Source organism: Cicer arietinum, chromosome 7 (genome assembly GCF_000331145.2).
Source record: "Cicer arietinum cultivar CDC Frontier isolate Library 1 chromosome 7, Cicar.CDCFrontier_v2.0, whole genome shotgun sequence".
NCBI lineage: Eukaryota > Viridiplantae > Streptophyta > Magnoliopsida > Fabales > Fabaceae > Cicer > Cicer arietinum.
The window spans coordinates 57,242,351-57,262,106 of NC_021166.2; the positions used below are offsets into that span (position 1 = coordinate 57,242,351).

The 19,756-nt window shown below is 30.8% G+C and overlaps 3 protein-coding genes across 5 annotated transcripts; all 3 read right to left on the minus strand.

Moving 5' to 3' along the window:
• Positions 1-854: 854 nt before the first annotated feature.
• Positions 855-2,600, minus strand: LOC101505610 (transcription factor WER-like). Its single transcript, XM_004510403.4, has 3 exons — positions 2,336-2,600; positions 1,838-1,967; positions 855-1,627 (listed from the first exon to the last, which is right to left on the minus strand). The coding sequence occupies exons 1-3, from the start codon at positions 2,475-2,477 to the stop codon at positions 1,069-1,071; spliced, it is 831 nt and encodes a 276-aa protein (XP_004510460.2). The 5' UTR covers positions 2,478-2,600; the 3' UTR covers positions 855-1,068.
• A 1,315-nt stretch (positions 2,601-3,915) lies between these two features.
• On the minus strand, positions 3,916-9,761 carry LOC101505282 (transcription initiation factor TFIID subunit 12b). 2 transcript variants are annotated; one of them, XR_012163975.1, is made up of 9 exons: positions 9,026-9,760; positions 8,377-8,598; positions 6,297-6,860; positions 6,136-6,210; positions 5,936-6,014; positions 4,983-5,047; positions 4,853-4,888; positions 4,512-4,748; positions 3,916-4,191 (listed from the first exon to the last, which is right to left on the minus strand). XR_012163975.1 is itself a non-coding variant. In XM_073370958.1 (9 exons), the coding sequence occupies exons 1-8, from the start codon at positions 9,554-9,556 to the stop codon at positions 4,566-4,568; spliced, it is 1,755 nt and encodes a 584-aa protein (XP_073227059.1). In that variant the 5' UTR covers positions 9,557-9,761; the 3' UTR covers positions 3,916-4,191; positions 4,532-4,565. The 2 variants fall into 2 exon arrangements, 1 of the variants encoding a protein (XP_073227059.1); XM_073370958.1 differs by having other exon boundaries at positions 4,532-4,748; positions 9,026-9,761.
• Positions 9,762-14,002: 4,241 nt separating this feature from the next.
• LOC140921102 (uncharacterized) lies at positions 14,003-17,377 on the minus strand. 2 transcript variants are annotated; one of them, XM_073370960.1, is made up of 5 exons: positions 17,218-17,371; positions 16,996-17,106; positions 15,572-16,170; positions 14,977-15,063; positions 14,003-14,301 (listed from the first exon to the last, which is right to left on the minus strand). In XM_073370960.1, exons 1-5 carry the CDS (start codon positions 17,218-17,220, stop codon positions 14,058-14,060), a joined length of 1,044 nt encoding a protein of 347 aa, XP_073227061.1. In that variant the 5' UTR covers positions 17,221-17,371; the 3' UTR covers positions 14,003-14,057. The 2 variants fall into 2 exon arrangements, with proteins under 2 accessions (XP_073227061.1, XP_073227060.1); XM_073370959.1 differs by having other exon boundaries at positions 16,996-17,377.
• Between the last annotated feature and the right edge of the window lie 2,379 nt (positions 17,378-19,756).

Sequence of the window (19,756 nt, forward strand, 5' to 3'; positions counted from 1 at the left end):
ACCTTTAAGCTGAAAATTTGTGACATTTAAAGTAGTTATCATGCAATTAATACTCCTTTGTCCCTTTTTGTGTCATTTTTGGGAAATAAAAAATTATTATTCTTTTTTATTTAGCATTTTTAAAGTTCAAAGTAGTATAATTATTGTTTTGTCAATATCATCTTTAAATTTTTAGAACAATTAGTAGATAATTAACTGACATTGCATTGATACAAAGAGTCTCTAATTTGAATAAGAGATTTTTCACTTCTCTACACTTAAATATGTGAGTCAGTCATTAAACTAGTTGTAAAAAAAAAAATAATAAAAAGTTATTAAAGGTATTTTAGAAGAAGAAAAATAATTTTATCAAAAATAAGAAAATTTATCAACTTTCTTAATATGTGTAAACAATATGATAAAATAGGACATAGAAAAACAAGTCTAGTTTGAGGCTATTGCACCAACAAACTTTCATATTCATATTGTATAAGAATGTTAGGAGAGAAGTGTAGGAAAGAGCCAACTTATATTGTTATCAATATCAAAACTCTTCCTTCAATGTGTTCAAAATGTTGACCCTATATCGTTGACCATAAATGTAAAATGTAAGAGTAAGCTAACTTGAATTGGTACAAATTAACTAATTAATCGATGTTGTACTCTTGTAGAACTCATATATATACACGAGTTTGATAATAATATATTTCCATAAAAGTTGATCCATATCATCTTAATTAAGACTAAATATATCAATTTTTAAATTATTATTTTTGTTTATATTTCATTTTAAAATAATATGATATAGTAATTACACACCCTTTTTGAATATGCTGATATGAATACTTTCTCTCTTTATACGTAAGTATATATTTATACTCAAATACAAATACATAATTGACATGGCTCTCAATAGAAAATTGTAAAATTTCATCACTTTCTAAACATTAGATATTCTAATTATCGATGAAAAGTTGAGACATAAAAAAAAAAGATTAACTAACCAATCTTCTATTTGGTCGTGTATATCAATTACCGACAGAGACAAATATATTTTTTCAGTCGTTAATTCATATTTTTTTAGTAGTTTCAATTTTCAAGTCCAAGAAAAGAAGCCATCTTCTTGAGTTCCACATCCAAAAGGGTCTCTAGATTAGGATCAAATTTCTCTGATAAAAGATGACAATGATGAGAAGGTGATGATGAACTATGACTGTTAGTTGAAACTATAACCTTATGATCTTCCATTTTTTGAATCTTTGAGTTTGACTCACCATCATCACCAACCATCAACTCTTCTTGATGATGATGATCAATGTCGATGAAAAAATCAGCAATAGAAGTTTCTTCAGTACTTCCTTGATCACACTCACTTCCAATGCTATTATTATTCTCCAAAATTTTGTTGTATTCAACAACCTTGATCAATCTCCTAGGCCTTGGAGCTTGTGGTGCTACATGGACAATTTGTTTGGTCTTTTCATTTCCATATTTGTGATGATTATGTTGAATTGAAACAGAACATGATGGCCATGATGATGATGATGATATAGGTTGTTTCTTTAACTTCTTTGACAGATTCGTATTCCAATAATTCTTGATTTCATTGTCTGTTCGTCCTGGTAGTCTCTTCGCTATCAAAGACCATCTATATAGAAAAATTATCACAATGTTTTCATTGATCATAACTATGAACTTCAACCATGATACATATCTATATTAATCTTAATTAATTATATGAATAATTTTCAAAGTTGTAGAGAACATCAAGAAGCCAACATTTTGAGTAATATTATGAGACTTGTTTGTGTTGAGAGTAATAAGTTAATTAAAAAGTAAAAACTAAAATGAAAATCACCTGTTACCAAGAAGACGGTGAAGTCTTATAATCATATCTTCTTCATCCGAAGAGATATCACCTCTCTTTATACCTGGCTTGAGATAATTTAACCATCTTTGTCTGCAACTTTTTCCACACCGCTTTAAACCTATATATAAACGAAGAAGCGAATTAAAGTCCATTTCAGAAAGAAGAAAAAAATATAGTAAAAAACATGATTTAATGTTGCCATTGTATTGGATCAAAATCTAAAAATAATACATGGAGCGATGTCATAGAGATTTGGTTGGAGAAGCAGCGAAAGATCAGTACAATGTTTAGAAAAACACATAGTTAGAGAAGACATAAATTTTTTCGAACTCCTATATATTTTGTCAACACATGCAAATGGATAAAATGAAAAGAAAAAGAAAAAAAAGGTAATTAACATATATTATATCTATAATTGTATGGAAATTAGTAGCACATATAATATAATTGTGTATTGAGAAAATCAATAAGGAATTAATTTAGCACCTGCATTTTGAGCAACCTTTTGCCATTTTCCTTCTCCATGAATAGAAACATATTTGGAGAGGGTATCATCTTCTTCTCTAGACCAAGCACCTTTATTAATCTCCTTTGGACAGCAAGGACGTCTACCCATGTTACTTACCATGCTTCTTCTTCTTCTTGCAAAAACACTACACTATGTCACTCATAAAAATAATGACTAGTGGCTTTAATTAATTAATTACACATTACTTTACTAGCTTAGAAAATATGTAGTACTTTCCATGCATCCATATATAGTTGTTAGGTGGCAAAGAAAAGGGATTTGGATTGGATGCCCCTGTATAGACGCAATCGCATAGTAACTAATCGTTGGACCAAACAATCTAGATTTTAATTTTGGTTTTTCAATTTAAAAAAATAAATAAATCAAATTTTGCATTGAAATTTAAACCGCCTAATTTCAATTTAACAGCCACCAATATGGTGACTGCGTGAATGTGTAGATCGATAATCGTAAATAATCCAAATATAAAGAAAAATGACAATAAAATTATTATTATTTTTTGTAGAAAATTTTTGGCACTTTAAAATATCTCGGGACAACCTATGAGAGTGTTTATATTTTCTTCAACAAACAATAGTAGTAATTAGTATTGTTAATATCGTTAGTATTTCGTTGATGGTGGAAATCAAATTATCGATCTCCTTATAACTCCACTCAGTAACTCTATAGTTAATAGATAAAATCTTAAAATACTTTATATATCTGTAAAGCGTATTCTCCGGATATCAAACTATTGCTCAATACTACGAACTCAGCACTACTTAACCATCTAGCCAATCCATTCAATGAGAGTCATTAATTAATAAATACAAGAAGAAAAAAAGTATGATAAAAATGAAAACAAAAGCCTTTAAGCAAATAGGGTGAGAGCATTGCGTACCGTGCTCCTCCTACGTCGACATCTAAAGGGAGGGGGACCAACCAACAACTGATAGTGTTTGTTTCCTTCATATTTCGTCCCACATGCATTGGAAACCTTTATTATGGGTTTTTTGACTTGTGTTGTGAGACATAAAACCCAAAGAAGGATAGACTTGCAACTTTTTTCATTTAAGGAAACCTTAAGTTTAATGAATCAATCATCTAATTGTAGAGGTTAGATAATTTCTTCTACAAGTCTATTTCAATCAATTTAGTCTCTTTCATCCTCATTGTTTAATAGGTCTGTGAAAAGTACATGTTTACGATATGCTGTATTGAGTCATGTTTCGAAAAAATTGTTTAGATCTTCAGTTGATCTTCATTTTACGATCTAGATTCATAAGAATCAATTGAATTGATTGCCAGGCAATAAATTCATATACCAAAATAGTAACTAACTCTTCATTTTAGCAAGTGACATATTTTGACTATCTTATGATCAAACACAACAAGATCTTTATATTGGTTAATTACCTTTTTAACAAATCAAATAAGCCCAAAGTCATTTAAATGGAATAACTTTTGAAATGTTTAAAATGTTGGCCGAATCATTTTACATATTCGGCCCTCAAAAACAAATAGGATACTTTGTGATCGCTTTACACTCGTTTCAAAATTGAAAAGCTTTACAAATGAATTTATACAATAAATAGAGAGTAAGTATACAAGAAAATTCGAAGAACTACAAATGAATTTATAGGCACCAATGGCCATTACAAATCCATTATTTGGGTCAAACTGTGAAAAATAAATTACTATTGAAGGAGCAGGGAAGTCGATTGATGGGATCCTTTAGCAACTAATTCTCATGTCTAAATAAATACAAAATAATTACAATTTGTCTTCAATGCTAATCAGTTACAGCAACCAATCTCTTGATTCTCTTTCAGACCTGAGACCAAAAAAGGGAAGAAAAAAATACCGTGTAAATTTCTGTGCTCTAAATATATGCTAGTAGGTGGTTAAGGACAGAAGAGTTTTCAGGAGCTCATAAGTTCAAAACTTTTCCATCATTGTACACAAAAAAGAAGAAATATAGGCTAGTGTTATGCATTTAAATTGCAATAACCATGACTTTACCAATGCAATTGAGATAAAGGAATACTAATTGCAATGATTTTACATCCCTTAGACTACATTGACTTGTTGGAAACAGTAAGCAAAAATAAATAGATAACTTTAAAATCGAATGAATCAAAGAAGGCGCCTAACCAGCAGACAGGAGGTTAGACCTAGTAGAGGGAAGACCAGAAACAGAGAGGTTTATTAAAACCTCGTCATCTGCTGTAGCATTTGGGAACCAGTTGAATGAGAAACCAACTGATCTGAACTCAGGGGTCTCATTAGATGATGGGAACCTACAGGGTTAGGATGGCCTTGTCTACTCATATCTTTAGAATTGTTAATGCTTGATTCAGGGCGTGAAGAAGATTCCATCAATGTGCGGACCTGATTGTTGAATGGTTAGCAAGCAAGGAAAAAATATCAATTAAATTATAGCCTGATGGACGAATTATACAGATCAATCAAACAGGTGAATTCTTCAAACTTACTGCATCTAGCCGCCTCTTGTGAAGGTCATTGGACAGCTGCAAGTTTTAAGCATAGCAAGAATCAAATTATTATCATATATGTAGAATTATTTCTAAACTTAGGGGAAGAGAAAAAAACAATGTTGCTTACAGGTCTACTCTGGCACTTCTTTTCTTCACTTGAATATCCTGGAATTGTCAAATCCCAATTTTTCTCTGAACAGTGACAAGGGAAGACGGTAAATGAGCAAAGCAGTGATATCAATTCTTTTACTAAATATAATTATAAATATAAGTACTATAAATCTAAGCATTTAACGTATACCTCATCCAAGATATCAGGGCAATCAATGGTCTTTTTACATTATACCGGTTACAAAGAAGAGTCCATTAGGGATTATTTCATTAGCCATATTAGACATGATAGAATAAACGAACCAATACTATACAATGATACATATAATTTATCAGTGGGTTGGTGCAACTAATATATTGCACAAGATCAAATCCATCTATACCTCAAAATGAATGGGACAACTTAACCAACACTTTAGAGGGGTGAGATTACACTGTTGGGTTTTCATGTACCGGTCAATATTAAAACTTCTGAATTAAAACCCTGGCAACATCATTCTATTTAAGTAACAACTAAATGTAAATCTATTAAAGTAAATTAATGTGCTAATACATGTCGATTGAATAAATTACTTACAACTAACTTTTTTTTCTCTAATTATATGAATGAGTAAAGAAAATAAGGGCAAAAAAGTCAGTCCAAATAGCCTAGAGCTCCAATAAGTCTAGGCTAACAATAAAGACTTTATCACTCCATTAAATGAGAAAGCTAAAGATCAAACAAAAACCAACAGGGCAGTATTGTATATCATCTAAAACCACTCAGTTTCAGGAAACATTTATTTTTCTTTTCTAGCCAGTTAAAACAGCCAGTGGTACTCTTTGGTAAAATTTGTGAAAGAAGCAAATAATAATTATTTATCTAAGTTACACTAAAGCAAGGTTTGAAACATGCAGCTGGCTATTCTTCTTTTCGAAGGGCGGGCCGAAACTCATAAATAAGCAACACCAATGACATAGTGAAGGTACCTAGGTGTAGCAATAGATCCTTGGACTCCAAAGTTGATGATTTTCTATGTTTTGCCAAATTGCAACCGTGTGTAGTTGCCTGCATATAAGAACAGGGTAAGTTTGTACCAAAAAATACTAGTCTCCTTTTTGGCATGCATGCCACGTACGCATCTATTATTACAATAAGGGGGAAAAGGTAATCATGCTAGATTCCTTACAGAATCAATGAAGTCATCAGCAAGCTCTAAAAGAAGATCTATAACTTCAGGGTCCAGCTTACCCTGTGGATCCACCTGTAGTATAGAAGATTAAATTCAAAATACAGCCATTAAATAGATACACAGAAAAAATACTAACCAAGTTTTTTTTAAATAAAAACCTGAGCAACTAAATCCTGTATCTTTCTCTTTCCAAGTACTTGGTTTGTTGCTGCTTCGGTTCCTTGACTTGAACTTCCGCCAGGTGTAGTTGTGCCAGATGCAGTAGCATCTGGCTGCGATCCTGTTAAACTTAATGACTTTTGGCCAGTAGGTCCTGGCATCCTTGGAGACTGCTGCTGTTGCTGCTGATGAACAGATGCTTGTAGTTGTGATTGTTGTTGTTGCTGCTGCTGTAGAAGTTGTTGCTGTTGCTGTTGTGTGGATGGCTGCTGCTGATGAAGCTGAGGCTGCCCCATTGATTTCTGCTGCATCAACTGGGACAATTGCTGTTGGCTCAGGGTCATAGAGTTTTGTTGCAGTTGAGTAGATGAAGCCAGCTGCTGCTGCCTCTGATGTTGTTGCAAACGCAGCGGAGAGGCAGGGCCAGACATTGCTGGCATTTGCTTAAGCCACTGATTCTGTGTTAAAGAGTTATGCATCATGGCAGGCTGTCCATTCTGAGACAACCCAGACAACTGGGAATTCATAAAAGCAAGGGATGACGACCTTGGTAAACCTTGAACCTGTAGTCAGCCGCAGTGTCAATGTTCTAATATGACTCAAACATTTTACAACATAACAAATAATTATTTACATTATACCATGTTAAGAAACACAAATACAGAAAACAATTATCAATAATATGTTTGGTTGCAAAGATTCGGTGTTACACATATTCATCTATCTAGTGAGAGAAAATGTAATTATTAAAATAAGGGGGGCACTGTAATTTAGGCTTCTCTTACAAAAGGAAATGTAACTTATTCTAATTCTTTTCATTCTAACCTAAAAAATTATGATCAAACTCCTTTGGCCCTACCAATAATCAAAAGCTAAAATCTCAGTTTAGCTTTCGAACCAGATATGCTAACTAACAAACAAACACATTCAACTACTTTATGACCGACTTATTTTGCTCCCTTGCCTTCATAAACCATTGATATATTTGGAAAAAATTTAAAATTTGCACATGAAATGTTTATTAACTAACTCAGGCTGCCAATCTAAAGGATTTACCTCAACGAAAATAAAGTATTAATCACTTTGCATGATATGGTAAAACACCTCTTCAGTTCTGTTCTATGGCTCGTTTTCCTTTTGGTTAAGGGTTTGGTTTATAGATCTATAAGTATGGAACTGACCTGAACAATGAACACAACTTGTAGAAGTGGAATAATAATGCAGGGAGAATATAGCAACTCAAAGAGACCCGATGAATAAGACAGGATACATATCGAAAGGGCATGCTGTCTACCCTGAATCAAACCATCAATTATTTATGAATCTGATATGGACAAGAGCGGAGACTTTGAAGGAAAAAGTTGTGGCGCGAAAGGCACGAAAATAAGGTGACGGGGATACATTCAAATTATTCAATGCATGAAAGATGGGCAAGTAGCACCAAGAAGTAAATGCGGATAGGACAAGAAAGAGATCAAGGCTCAGGTTGTACAGATTTTGGTGGACTGGTGGTTAACTATACAAGTTTAATGGTTCATTTTTATAACAGTGATGCTATTTCTTACGACACTTTTGAAAATGAAAAGCAAGAATTGATACGTGTAAGATTATGGAGAACTTGGTTTGAACGGTTAATTGGTGGAATATAAAAATGACATGGATGAAAATAGTCCAATCATGTTCTTCCGCTTCTATTCATATCGTAAAAAAACAGCATTTTCCTTTAAATAATTAGCAGATAATGGCAGATGGCATAACCCAAAATGTTTCATGGTATGTGTTTTCTCAAGACATTGAAATTGAATAGCAGTTAAATCCCACAAAATGAAGACGCAAGACAAAAATAGGATAAACACTTCTACTCAGCGATGAAATCACCATTTCTTAGAAAGTAATGGCCCCTTTTTTAAGACTCTGACTTCATGTGCATTTAAAATCTAAACCAAGTGAAAATATGACAACATTCAAATTTTTTATAAGCTTCCTCATTTAATGTTCCTATAAACTTATAACAAAAAATTTCGTAAGTAAAGAAGCATAAACATATCTAGAAGCTAGCTAATCCAAATTGGGCTGTACCTGTTGATTGTTAAGCGAAGCCTGCTGTGAGAGCTGCTGCCTGATTTGGCCCGAAGTCATTCGGAGCTGCTGCTGAGCATAAAGAGCTCCATTAGCCCTCAGTTGTGCTAGATTGGACGATCCCATCATCCCTATGGCCTGTTGCATTCCTTGCAGTGACTGTCCAGCAGAATTAGCTGAAGAAAATTGTGAGGATTGCACCAACCCACCTTTCTGCCTCGGCTAATACCAAACACAAATTCTATTTCAAAATCACACCAATGACCAAACACATAGGATTTGTTTGGATTAACTTATTTGAACTTATTTACTAAAGACTGTTTGGAAAAACTTATGGATGCAGCGTATGACATGTTCATAAGTTGTTTTCCACTTATTTTCATAAGCTCTCCATGATAAACTTACGAAATTAGTTAATAGCTTATATGAAAACAGTTTAACTTCATTTTATCTTTTGTTATAGAAATAGCTTATACTTAAGCACTTATGAGATAAGTGTATATACTCTAACCACTTAATTTTGTTTATCCAAACGGTGCCTAAATCTTGAAGGCAAAGTTACAAGCTACAACACCAAACACAAAAAACTCAAAATCCAAAATCATAAACTAACAATTTCAAAAGAGAAAAAAAATCAAATTTTTTATACCGACGATAATAGGTTAAACTGTGCTCCTCCTGCGCCAGACAACATAGGGAAATGACCACTCTGTCCCATCAACGCTGATCGCGACAAGTTGGATGCACCACCGCCGATGCCAACACCAACACCGCCACTTAATTGCTGTTGCTGAGCAGAGACAGCACCGGATCCACCAAAACTCATCTGCCCACCATAAAGTCCAGATTGCTGCCTAGCAACTTGCTGCTGTTGCTGAGGTTGAATTTGATTTAGGCGGGACATAGAAGGAGAACGCTGAAGCGTTTGTTGAAGTTGAAAAGTGGAAACGTTAGGGTTAGGGTTAGGGTTAATGTTATTGATGCCTTGTAACTGTGAATGTTGTTGTAATTGGTCTTGAGGGAGAGGAGGGAGAGAAGGTGATGAAGATGACATGTGAATTGAAGGAGATTGTTGTTGGGGAATTGGTGAAGGGGATGGGATATTAGGGTTTGATGAAGAGGGGTTTTGAGTTTGAGGGTCCATGGTGGAAGGTGATGATCCGATTGGGTTTTCGGCCATTGATTTGAGTATTATTTAATGCTATTTTGATTATGCTATGCTATTGTGCCACCATGGATGAATCTTGTATTGAAATGAGGAAGAAAGTAAATCTGAATCCTACCTACGCGTCAACCCTGAAAATTTCAATTTCGATTTCGTTTTTCTCTTTTTAACGAAAGATTTTGAATCCTAGTAATTCTTAATCCTGATTGTGATTGAATTGTTTTTTAGGAGTATTTAAAAAAAAGAAGTCAAAGAACGAGTTTCTTATCAAAAAAATATAATAAGAATAGGGTCGCAATAGTCTCTTTTCAACCGAGTAATTCTAATCAATCTCGTTGTAACTTAGGGATGACAATTAGATTCATATCCAATGGGTACTCGCAAAAAAACTTACAGTAGATAGAATAAAAATCTGCATAAGTATGAGCATGGAGACAGATAATTACCAGTAAAATTAAGCGGGTATGAGTGCGGGTACGAGTACATTCACTCCGCATTTATATAAATATATTATTTATTTATTTATTATATTAGTGTTTAATTTAATTAATTATTTTATTTTATGTTTTAACGTCTATTAATATCATTGGATCACTACAATATTTATAATTGAAAGATAAACGTTTGTAAACTTTTTAAGAATTTGATTATGATGAATATGTAAATAATTGTGACTTTATAACTAAAAGTTATGTTAAATTAATTGTGACTTTATAATTATACTTGCAACTTCCTATCAATTATTTTTATAGATCTCGAATAATATTGTCGTAAGACTTACAACTTCATAAAATATTATTATAGATATTTGAATGTGCAAATATTGCATTGAGTGTTCATTTGAAATAATTGAATTAGAAAATATTTTGGTTTATAATACTTTATGATTGGATTTAAAATATTTGAATAATTTTTAAATTTAATCACAGCAATATCATTTATTTATCGATCTATTTTAATTAAAACGTGGGTAATGGGTATGGGTACGGGCACTTAGGTGCCCAGAGGGGAAGGGTACGAGTATTAAAATTGATACCCGAGTATGGGCACATATATGAGTATTTTTTTAAATCACAGGTATAGTACCCGTACCCATTGTCATCCCTATTGGAATTCTTAAAATAATCGTATTATATAATCACGTATTTTTTTCCTTTAAGTTTTAAAATCAGCGGTTTTAGTCTTTTAAACTTATAATTATAATATTGTAAAAAGTGGTACTCAATTAAGAAATATTTGAGATGAATATATTTAGTTAATTAGTTTCAGTTAGTTAGTTGTAATTACTTTAGTTTGTTACTCCTACATTCATAAATCGTATATAAATCAAAGTAACAAGGGTGAAAATATATAGAGAAATAGAAGATTGCAAAGCTACACTTTTGAAAATTAGGCAGAAAAACTATAGCACACAAGTGCAACAATTGTAATCATTTTCATCTCATTATGAGTAATAATTCAAGTTGGATTCAGTTCTCTACATGTAGGAGTTTAATCTCTGAACGGGATTAACAGTTGTGTGTATTACAAACAAGTATCATCAGCAACATACATTTACTTGTTGCCATATGTGGATGACATGCTAATAACATCTAAAAGTATGAAAAAATAGAAAAATTGAAGGGTCAGTTGAAGAAAGAATTTGTGATTAAGGACTTGGGACCAGCCAAGAGGATCATAGGAATGAAAATCACCAAAATTAGATAGCAAGGAAAATTGATAATTTCCCAAGAGTTGGAAAGGTCTTAAATAGATGCAATATGAGTAAATCAAAGACAGTCAGCTCTCCACTAGCAACTCACTTCAAACTTTCTTTAGCCATTTCACCAAACACAAACCAAGAAGCATAAGACATGAAGAATAAACCATATGCAAGTGTCATAGGGAGTATCACGTATGTTATGGTCTGCTCAAGGTCAGGCATCTCTCATGTTGTAAGTGTCACAAGTAGGTTTATGGAAAGTCTTGGAATGAGCCATTGGCAAGTTATCAGATGGATTCTAAGGTACCTAAAGGGAACTCAAAGTATGTGTTTGGAATACAGTAAAAGTTCAGAACCATCAAAATCAGTCCAAGGATCTGTAGACTCTAATTTTGTTGGAGATTTAGATAAAAGAAGATCTCTTACAGGATATGTGTTCACAATGTTTAACAACACATTCAGTTGGAAAGCTAATCTTCAACACATAGTGACATTATCTACAACAGAAGCATAATATGTTGTCTTTGTTGAAGCTGTGAAAGAAGGAATTTGACTAAAATGATTGATCACTGAACTTGGTGTTAAACAATAGTCTGATTGCATAAGTTGTGACAGCCAAAATGCCATTCATTTCAGTAAAAATCAACTGTACCATGAAATAACCAAGCATATAGACATCAGACTTCAGTTCATTAGAGATGTCATTTAAAGGGTGAGATACATGAGGTAAAGATGCACACAAGTGATAATCTTGCAGACATGTTTACAAAACTTGTCACACTTGGCAAATTCAAACATTGTTTGGATATTATGCAAATCAAAGCCAAAAACTGAGATCAAAGACTAAGAGGATCTAATTTAAAGAATCACATGTTGAAGCTTCTCATTTGGTACCAAGTTGGAGAATTGTTAAAAGTGGCACTCAATTAAGAAGCCTTTGAGATGGAATCTGTTTGGGTAGTTAGTTTCAGTTAGTTAGTTGTAACTACTTTAGTTTGTTACTCTTAAATTGTAAACAAATTGTATATAGGACAAAGCAAACAAGACTGAAAATATAGAGAGAAATAGAAGATTGCAAAGTTGCAGTTATGAAAATTAGGCAGAAAAACTGTAGCACACAAGTGCAACAATTGTAACCATTTTTATCTCATTATTAGTGATAATTCAAGTTGGATTCAGTCCCTCATATATAGGCGTTTAATCTCTAAATTGTGTTAACAATTGTGTGTGTTCATTTAGAATTGAATGGCTTAAAATTTGTTGGTCAGAAAACAGTGAACGTTCTCCATTTCTGCAAACTGATCATTCTCCGTTTTTAATTTCAATCATTCTGCGTTTTTTCTGTACAAAACCAAGAACACTCTTGGTTTAATTACTCATTGATCTTCGTTTTAAACAACAAATATATTAACTTTAATTTTATTGCAAATGATTCTTTGATTTTGACTCATTTACATAGCATTATTTTTTTTATGACTATGTGAAATATATAATTATTTTTTAAATTATTTTAATATTATCACTTCTTTGAATATTATCACTTCTTTAAAAAAAATTGTCTTTGATTCAGCTCATTTAAGTTTTTCTTAAATTGTCAACAGTTTTTTTTTTTTAATATTATCACTTCTTTGAAAAAAATTAAAAAAATTTATATAAGTGTTCTATTTTGTTTACAATTTTTTACAAAAATTTAAAGCTTAAATATAATTTCAATCTTTCACTTAATATTTTTTGGTCTTTTTATATACTTTTTTTAAATTCGTTTTGATGATTTATCTTTAATTTATGTTTTTTAATTTTTTTAATAATTGTTTCAATTATTTATCTTTTGCAAAATTATACAAGTTTATCATTTTAAAAAGGACTACAAAGAATAAAAAAGATAAAAGACCAAAACAAATAAAAAGAAAAGATGAATGATTATAATGAATATTAGATAAAATATAAATGATCAAAATTATATTTTAGTCAAATTTTAAAAAATGAGGTGACAATGTTAAAAAATAAGGAGATGAAAATAAATAAATAAATAAATGAGCTGACAATTTTTATAGAAATAAAATAAAATAATTGTATATCCAAATAATCATGTCAATGTTGATTGAGTCAAAATCAAGGAATATTTTTAAATATTAAATTAGAATAATCAATTTTGTAAATACTTTTTTTTATTTTATTTCATTTTAGAGGGAGTAATTACCAACTGAAAATAGTTTTAAGAATTAAAGACTAAATATGTTAATCATATGTAATGAAAATAAAAGACTAATTATAAGGATTATCTACTGAAAATAGTTGTAACAATTAATAAATACTAAATCATGTACATTTAAAAAACTCTTAATATATGCAATATTTCCTCGATTTATCTTACATGTCAATGTTTTTTCATAGATGTGTAGAGGAAGATTAAACAAAAGTATCACCATTTTATTCTCTAAAATTGCAGAGTTTGATCTTTAAAATTAGTGAAAATTCAAGCTATCTATGTAGTTGAAAATATTCGATAAAGTCAATCCTTTTTTAGTTCGTGAAATTGTTTCAAAATTTCAAATTCATTTTATCATGATCTTTGTTGTGCAATACAATGGAAAACGGTCCAAATAACTCACTCCGTTGGATCAAATAGGTCGGTCCAAGTTATAAACCCTCCAACCCAAAAGAGGTCTATGTTTCTCTCTTTTTCATCATTCTTGAGCTAGACTCGAGTCAACAACAAAACTTTTCTTGGACTTCAAAATTGGTAGTGACAATGATGATGAAAAATAATGTGAAACTAAACATAATCTACTACATACTATCCTGTATTTTTTGTCATCCTCTTAAACAAGCCAAACAAAATAAAACTACTATAGAGACATAAACTACAATAATATGAGATTCCCTGGCTAGAGAACAATAGCTGATGCTCACAGCTCTTCCTGTCTTTTGGAAAGTAGCAATTACAAATCCAGGGTCATCTCTTGCATTCCATGACATTGCTGGGACACTAATCTCTCGAGTTTTGTCGAAATGGACGTGATCAGAAAGTGTGTACCTGTGAGCACTAAAGATAATCCTGCAGACAATATTGAGAGACATGTCAAAGGATTTGCAACTTCTCTTTATTGCATTTATTCCCGTCCACTAGACTGTACTTCCTTTCACTATTATCATGAAAAATAAGCCATCATCTAGTTGAAGGAAGAAAAGTCAACATTTGGGCATAGCCCCAATTGACCAATGCTTAGACAGAAAGTTAAACCATATATGGCCATTCATCAATATAAACATTGAATAAAAGATTACAAACTGAATCCGCTTTCACACACAAAACAAAATAATCAAGAGTAACTTTCAAAAATATTTGCAACAAACTCCCGCTAAAAGCTTATATCTTAGACAATATTAGTCTAGACGTAACCAAGAAGTAACTTAAGAAACTAAAGAATCTAGACTCCAAGAAAACAGAAACAAACAAATAAATGTATGTTATTTGGGTTTTTCGTTAGGTAGGGAAGGGGATAGTGAATCAAAGATTAAAAAAATGCCAAATTGAGGCATAATGTAGCCTTAATACTTCATGAAACTATTTTATTTTAACAATAATGTTACTTAAAATATAAGTAAATATTAAATTTTAGATAACATATCACTCTCCCACCCACAACGTCTCAAGTATCAAGCAAGTATTTGTTATATGAATGCATAATCAAATAAGCAATTATGTAAAAAAAAATTACCACTTGATTACCTTGGCCTCAGAGCTTGTAAAATGTACTCAGAAGCATTCCGTGGGAGAGTATGAAGTATATTATACAGGCCAGTCCCAAATAGCTCCCTAACATGAAAAAAAATCCACATTAATATATGAAATAGAAAGTCTAAAAGCATGAATAATGCAAGAATGAGTATTCATAAACAAAACAAATAAAAATACCAATATAACAAATACGTAACCACATAGTGTAGCTTTTGCAAAATCACGGTGAAACCAAACATGCACTAAGGTTCTAGAATACTATGTTTGATTCACAAACTCCAAACTCGTACTGAGATTTTTATTTCACCATAAGTGTAAGATTGTGACTTCATTGAGGGAAAAAAGTGCCTCACAACACTCAGATGATGTAGAATTTTATGCTCTTCCTTACCATTTGCGCATGAGTACGTAAGAATATGTACTGAAGAGTTTATTCAGAGAACCATGAATTAAATCATTAATGGATTTTTAGTGAATATATACTGTGGACAATGTTCAGCAAAACGTGAACTAAATCATTCCTAAATTTTCAAGAAGAATTTAAAAATCATATGGTATGTGATTCATATGAATAATGCCAACTAACCTGTTTCTCGTCACCTCATTTGACCATTCTACGAAAGAGCTAGAAGATCTTTCAAAATCATCATTGCCACCATAGTGCTTGTTTCTTGTTTGGTCCAAAGGTAAGTGCAGCAGAAGAACAGGACCTGATCCAGATAACACAGCACTCTCCCTCCAGAAGAAGTTAAAGTTTGAGTCTCTAGAGTAGGTGGAATGATTCAATGTTTTTGTTGCCGGCTTTGTTTCCCTGCGAAGCTCTAAACTTTCCCTCTCTATTACTTTTTCAACATCAAAACGTAAACTACTGTTGTCACAAAGTAAGGCCACTGCATTCAGCGAAACAAAACTGACATTACCAATCTCAAAAGCACCACAGCCAGAAGGATCCAATCCTGGTAACTTACGAGCGATCCAATTGAGTTTATTCACATCAAGATCACTGCATTCTCCAATATCCCTATCACCAAGAATTGCATGGAATGGAAGATCAACGAAAGGCCCCAACATTTTGTAAAACTGACGGAGTACCGATAACCATCTGCTTTTTGTTAACTTTGAACCTTTTGCAGAAACATCTCCCAAGACAATAAGCAAATCAGGCTTCAAAGTTTCAAAAGATTTCTGGCCAGTTGGTGCATTATTAAATTAAAAGGGTCGAGAGATATGGAACGCATATGTGGTTGGTTCAAATTCAACAATGAAGTAAACCAGAATTTCTAATCCTTGGCATGATGATTCGCAGTACAAAAAATTTACAAAACCTGGAAATAATTCTGTAATCATGAGATATCCAACACAAGCCATGTGAATTGAGTATGACACTGTGTTTGGATTAACTTATTTTAAGATTCTTTTTTATAACTTCCGGACATAGTTTAAAAAAAAATTACATTATTTCTCTGAAATAAACTGTTACTAAACATGCACTGAGTATAAGATGCAACTGAGTGACAGATCATTTTTCTATAGTCTAATGTTACAATTACTGCCAAAGTTCCAATAAATACACATATGTGGTAATAAACAGCAAGAAAAAACCCTTGCTCTCTACCATTAAAATTTACTGAGCCATTATTGTCTCTCACTTTAACACAATTTTTACGAAAACAATTTAATTAAAACCCTTATCCAGTCAAGTATTCTAAAGAGTAAGACAATCTTATTAAACAGTTCATATTAGCAAAGTATTCTAGAGACTAATTAAGTACTTATTCTTTCAGAAAAGCTTTTTTATATAATGCAAAAGACCTAGTTACAAGCTTGTTAGGGGTATTTAGTAATTAGATTAAATTAAGTACTTATTTAATAAGCACTTATCATATGAGAGTTTGTATATAAGAAATAAGCACTTAAAAACAAGTGAATATGTGATGATAAGAGGTTGAAACAAGGCCTTAATAATATATAATACAAAAGAGATAGAAAAGAAGTAATAAGGGAAGGTACCCGAAAGAATTTGGACATGTAATGATCTCTGAAGAAGCGGTTAAAGTAAGTAGATTCAGAACCAGAGAGAAGAAGGTCAGCGACAAAGATGACTTTCAAGTCATGAGGTTCCTGAACGAATTGAAAAACGGGATTATTGCAAACGGGCGTTGAGAGTCTATCTTGGAATAGAATAAGAAAAGCGATTGCGATGACAGATAAGGCTCTCAATCTAAATCGAACCATCTTTCGTAAGATCTGATCTGCGCACTTCTTGTTCGGAATCGGATTGGGATGCGCCACTGCCACGCTTCTCAACTGCCAAACTTAATTTCAATCTCATCAATTAAAAATATAAATTAAAACATTTTTTATTGCATGGGAAAATCAAGTTTCTCTACCCAGATAAAATAAAACACAATTGGATTGCCGAGATAGTTTAGTTATACATTTTTATTTCTAGAATTGATTTTTTTAATTCCTATTAACTAATTTTTAAATTGTTTTTCACCTCAACTATTTTTTATTATATTATGCATTTATCAATGACATGAAACTTAATTTTTGTTATTGATTTTATATATATTAAAATATTTTTAAAAAATAATACTTTCAAATTATAAAATATTTTATTATATTTTTAATATTGTTTAATATTAAATTTGTTTGTATATTTAAAAAATTATTTTATTTATAAATTAAAATATTTAAATAAAATATTTCAAATTTATTTATGTTGTCCAACAATAATTTAAAATTTTAAAATATTTAGATAAATTATTGAAGGGTTAAATTATTTTTTAGTCTTTATAAAATATCATCATTTTATTTTTAGTCTATAAAACATTTCATCAATTTTTAGTTTTTTTTTTTTATTTTCATTTTCTGACCCTGACCCTTACTTCATTTTCTGACCCTAACCTTGAGAGTACTACATATAAAAAATAACGGGAACTAAAAAAATCTCAATAGTTAGTTAATAGGGACGAATAAACTAGGTTTAAAAATAGAAGAATTAAAAGTATATTTTTGACAAAATAGATGAACCAAAAATGCATTTAAGTCTTTTTATTTTCTACTAGCAAAAAATGTTCATTCATTCAAATTAAAAGTCATTAAAAACTAAAAAAATGATGAATTTGCAAACACACTTGCAACATCCAAATTAATAAAATATCATGGTAAAATGCCTACAAAGGTCTGACATAATCAAAGTAATTAGAAGGTTCACATATTTGGATTTGTAGCGTTGACAAAATTCATTGAGTCAATATGTAATATATTAAATTGATATGTCAATTTGAACCACCGACAGTCTAACATCGCACGCAAATGATAAATTAAAAAATGATGCACTAAAAAACAAACAAAACAATGTCGCACGTCCACGACTAAGTCCCAGAAAAATACTAAAAAAAAACTAATGTACGTGAGAATCTCTTATTTAAATAAAAAGATAAAGAAAAACGACGTAGATGGATGATTTCGAACCAAAAATTGCTCTAAATCATCTCTCTTTAGCATATTAGGAATCAAAGAAAAGCAACTTGCGCCAGTTTTGAGAAGGAAGGCGGCTGAGATAGTTTAGTTACAAATTATACAAAAAATATTTTAATATTTAATAATTTCTAAATTATTTTTTAGATATTATATATTTTTATTAAATAAAATAGATATTATTCTATGTTTGTTTGTCATAATTAAAATAATTTTAAAAAAATCAATCACAAAATTAATTGTTTTGATAAGTTATGAAATAAAGTCACGACAAACACTCTTTAATCTCTATTACATAAAAAGTCCTTAAATAATTTATTCCGCTCTAAATCATTTATTTTATTTTATAATATCTAAAACAAATTGTGCCAATGTGTTCTAAAAACAATACATATTATTTAATTCATAGTTACAATGATATATTTATGTAATTTGTAGTTGATTGAATACTAATGTAGAAAAAATAAAATAAAAAGATAGATTTATTAAAGAAAAAAATATTATTTGTGGATATTTTCTCTTGTTCGCATCAACTTTTCTCTTTATAATTAATTGGTTTTTAGTTTTTAAGGTGGTTCTAGTAGGACTAAGTTGTCCTAATTTATGTTTTTTAGAGATTAAAAATTATTTTTATTTCAATAATCAAAATAAATCTTCACTCTTTTATTTTGCATTTTCTAAAAAGTAAAATTATTAAAATATTAATTGTCTATATATATATGACACATTGACTAAATCAACTAAATTAATAAAGTTGGTTGTAATATTAATTTTTTATAATTGATATTATTTTATAATTTTAGCCCAGAAAATTAGTTTATGTTTTCATGATAATATTTGTTATTGTAGAAAAGTATTTAAAATAATTACAGATAAGTTGATAAATAATTCTTGCAATTGAAAATTAAAAATAAATCTCATAAAAAATGATAACAAAATTTGTAAGAGTCGTATGTTCAAGGACAAAGTCAGTATTAACGTTATAAATTTATCAACTTTGTTGTAAATAAAAATTAACTATATGATTTTTGTCAACAAAAAAAAAAAAAAGTTATTTTTCGTGTTTTGTTTCTTCCAATAAGTTTTTCTATCAATAATCATCAATATCAATAACATGTCTTGAAAAAGAACAAACAATAAAGAGATAGATTGTAATTAGAAGGATTACTACTTCTACTTTATCATCATACCACCATAAAAGAAGATATGCTCATTTTATGTCTCTTTGTTTGAGGATCATATATCATAGGATTTTTATGTATATGGTAGTTTTATTGTACGTGAA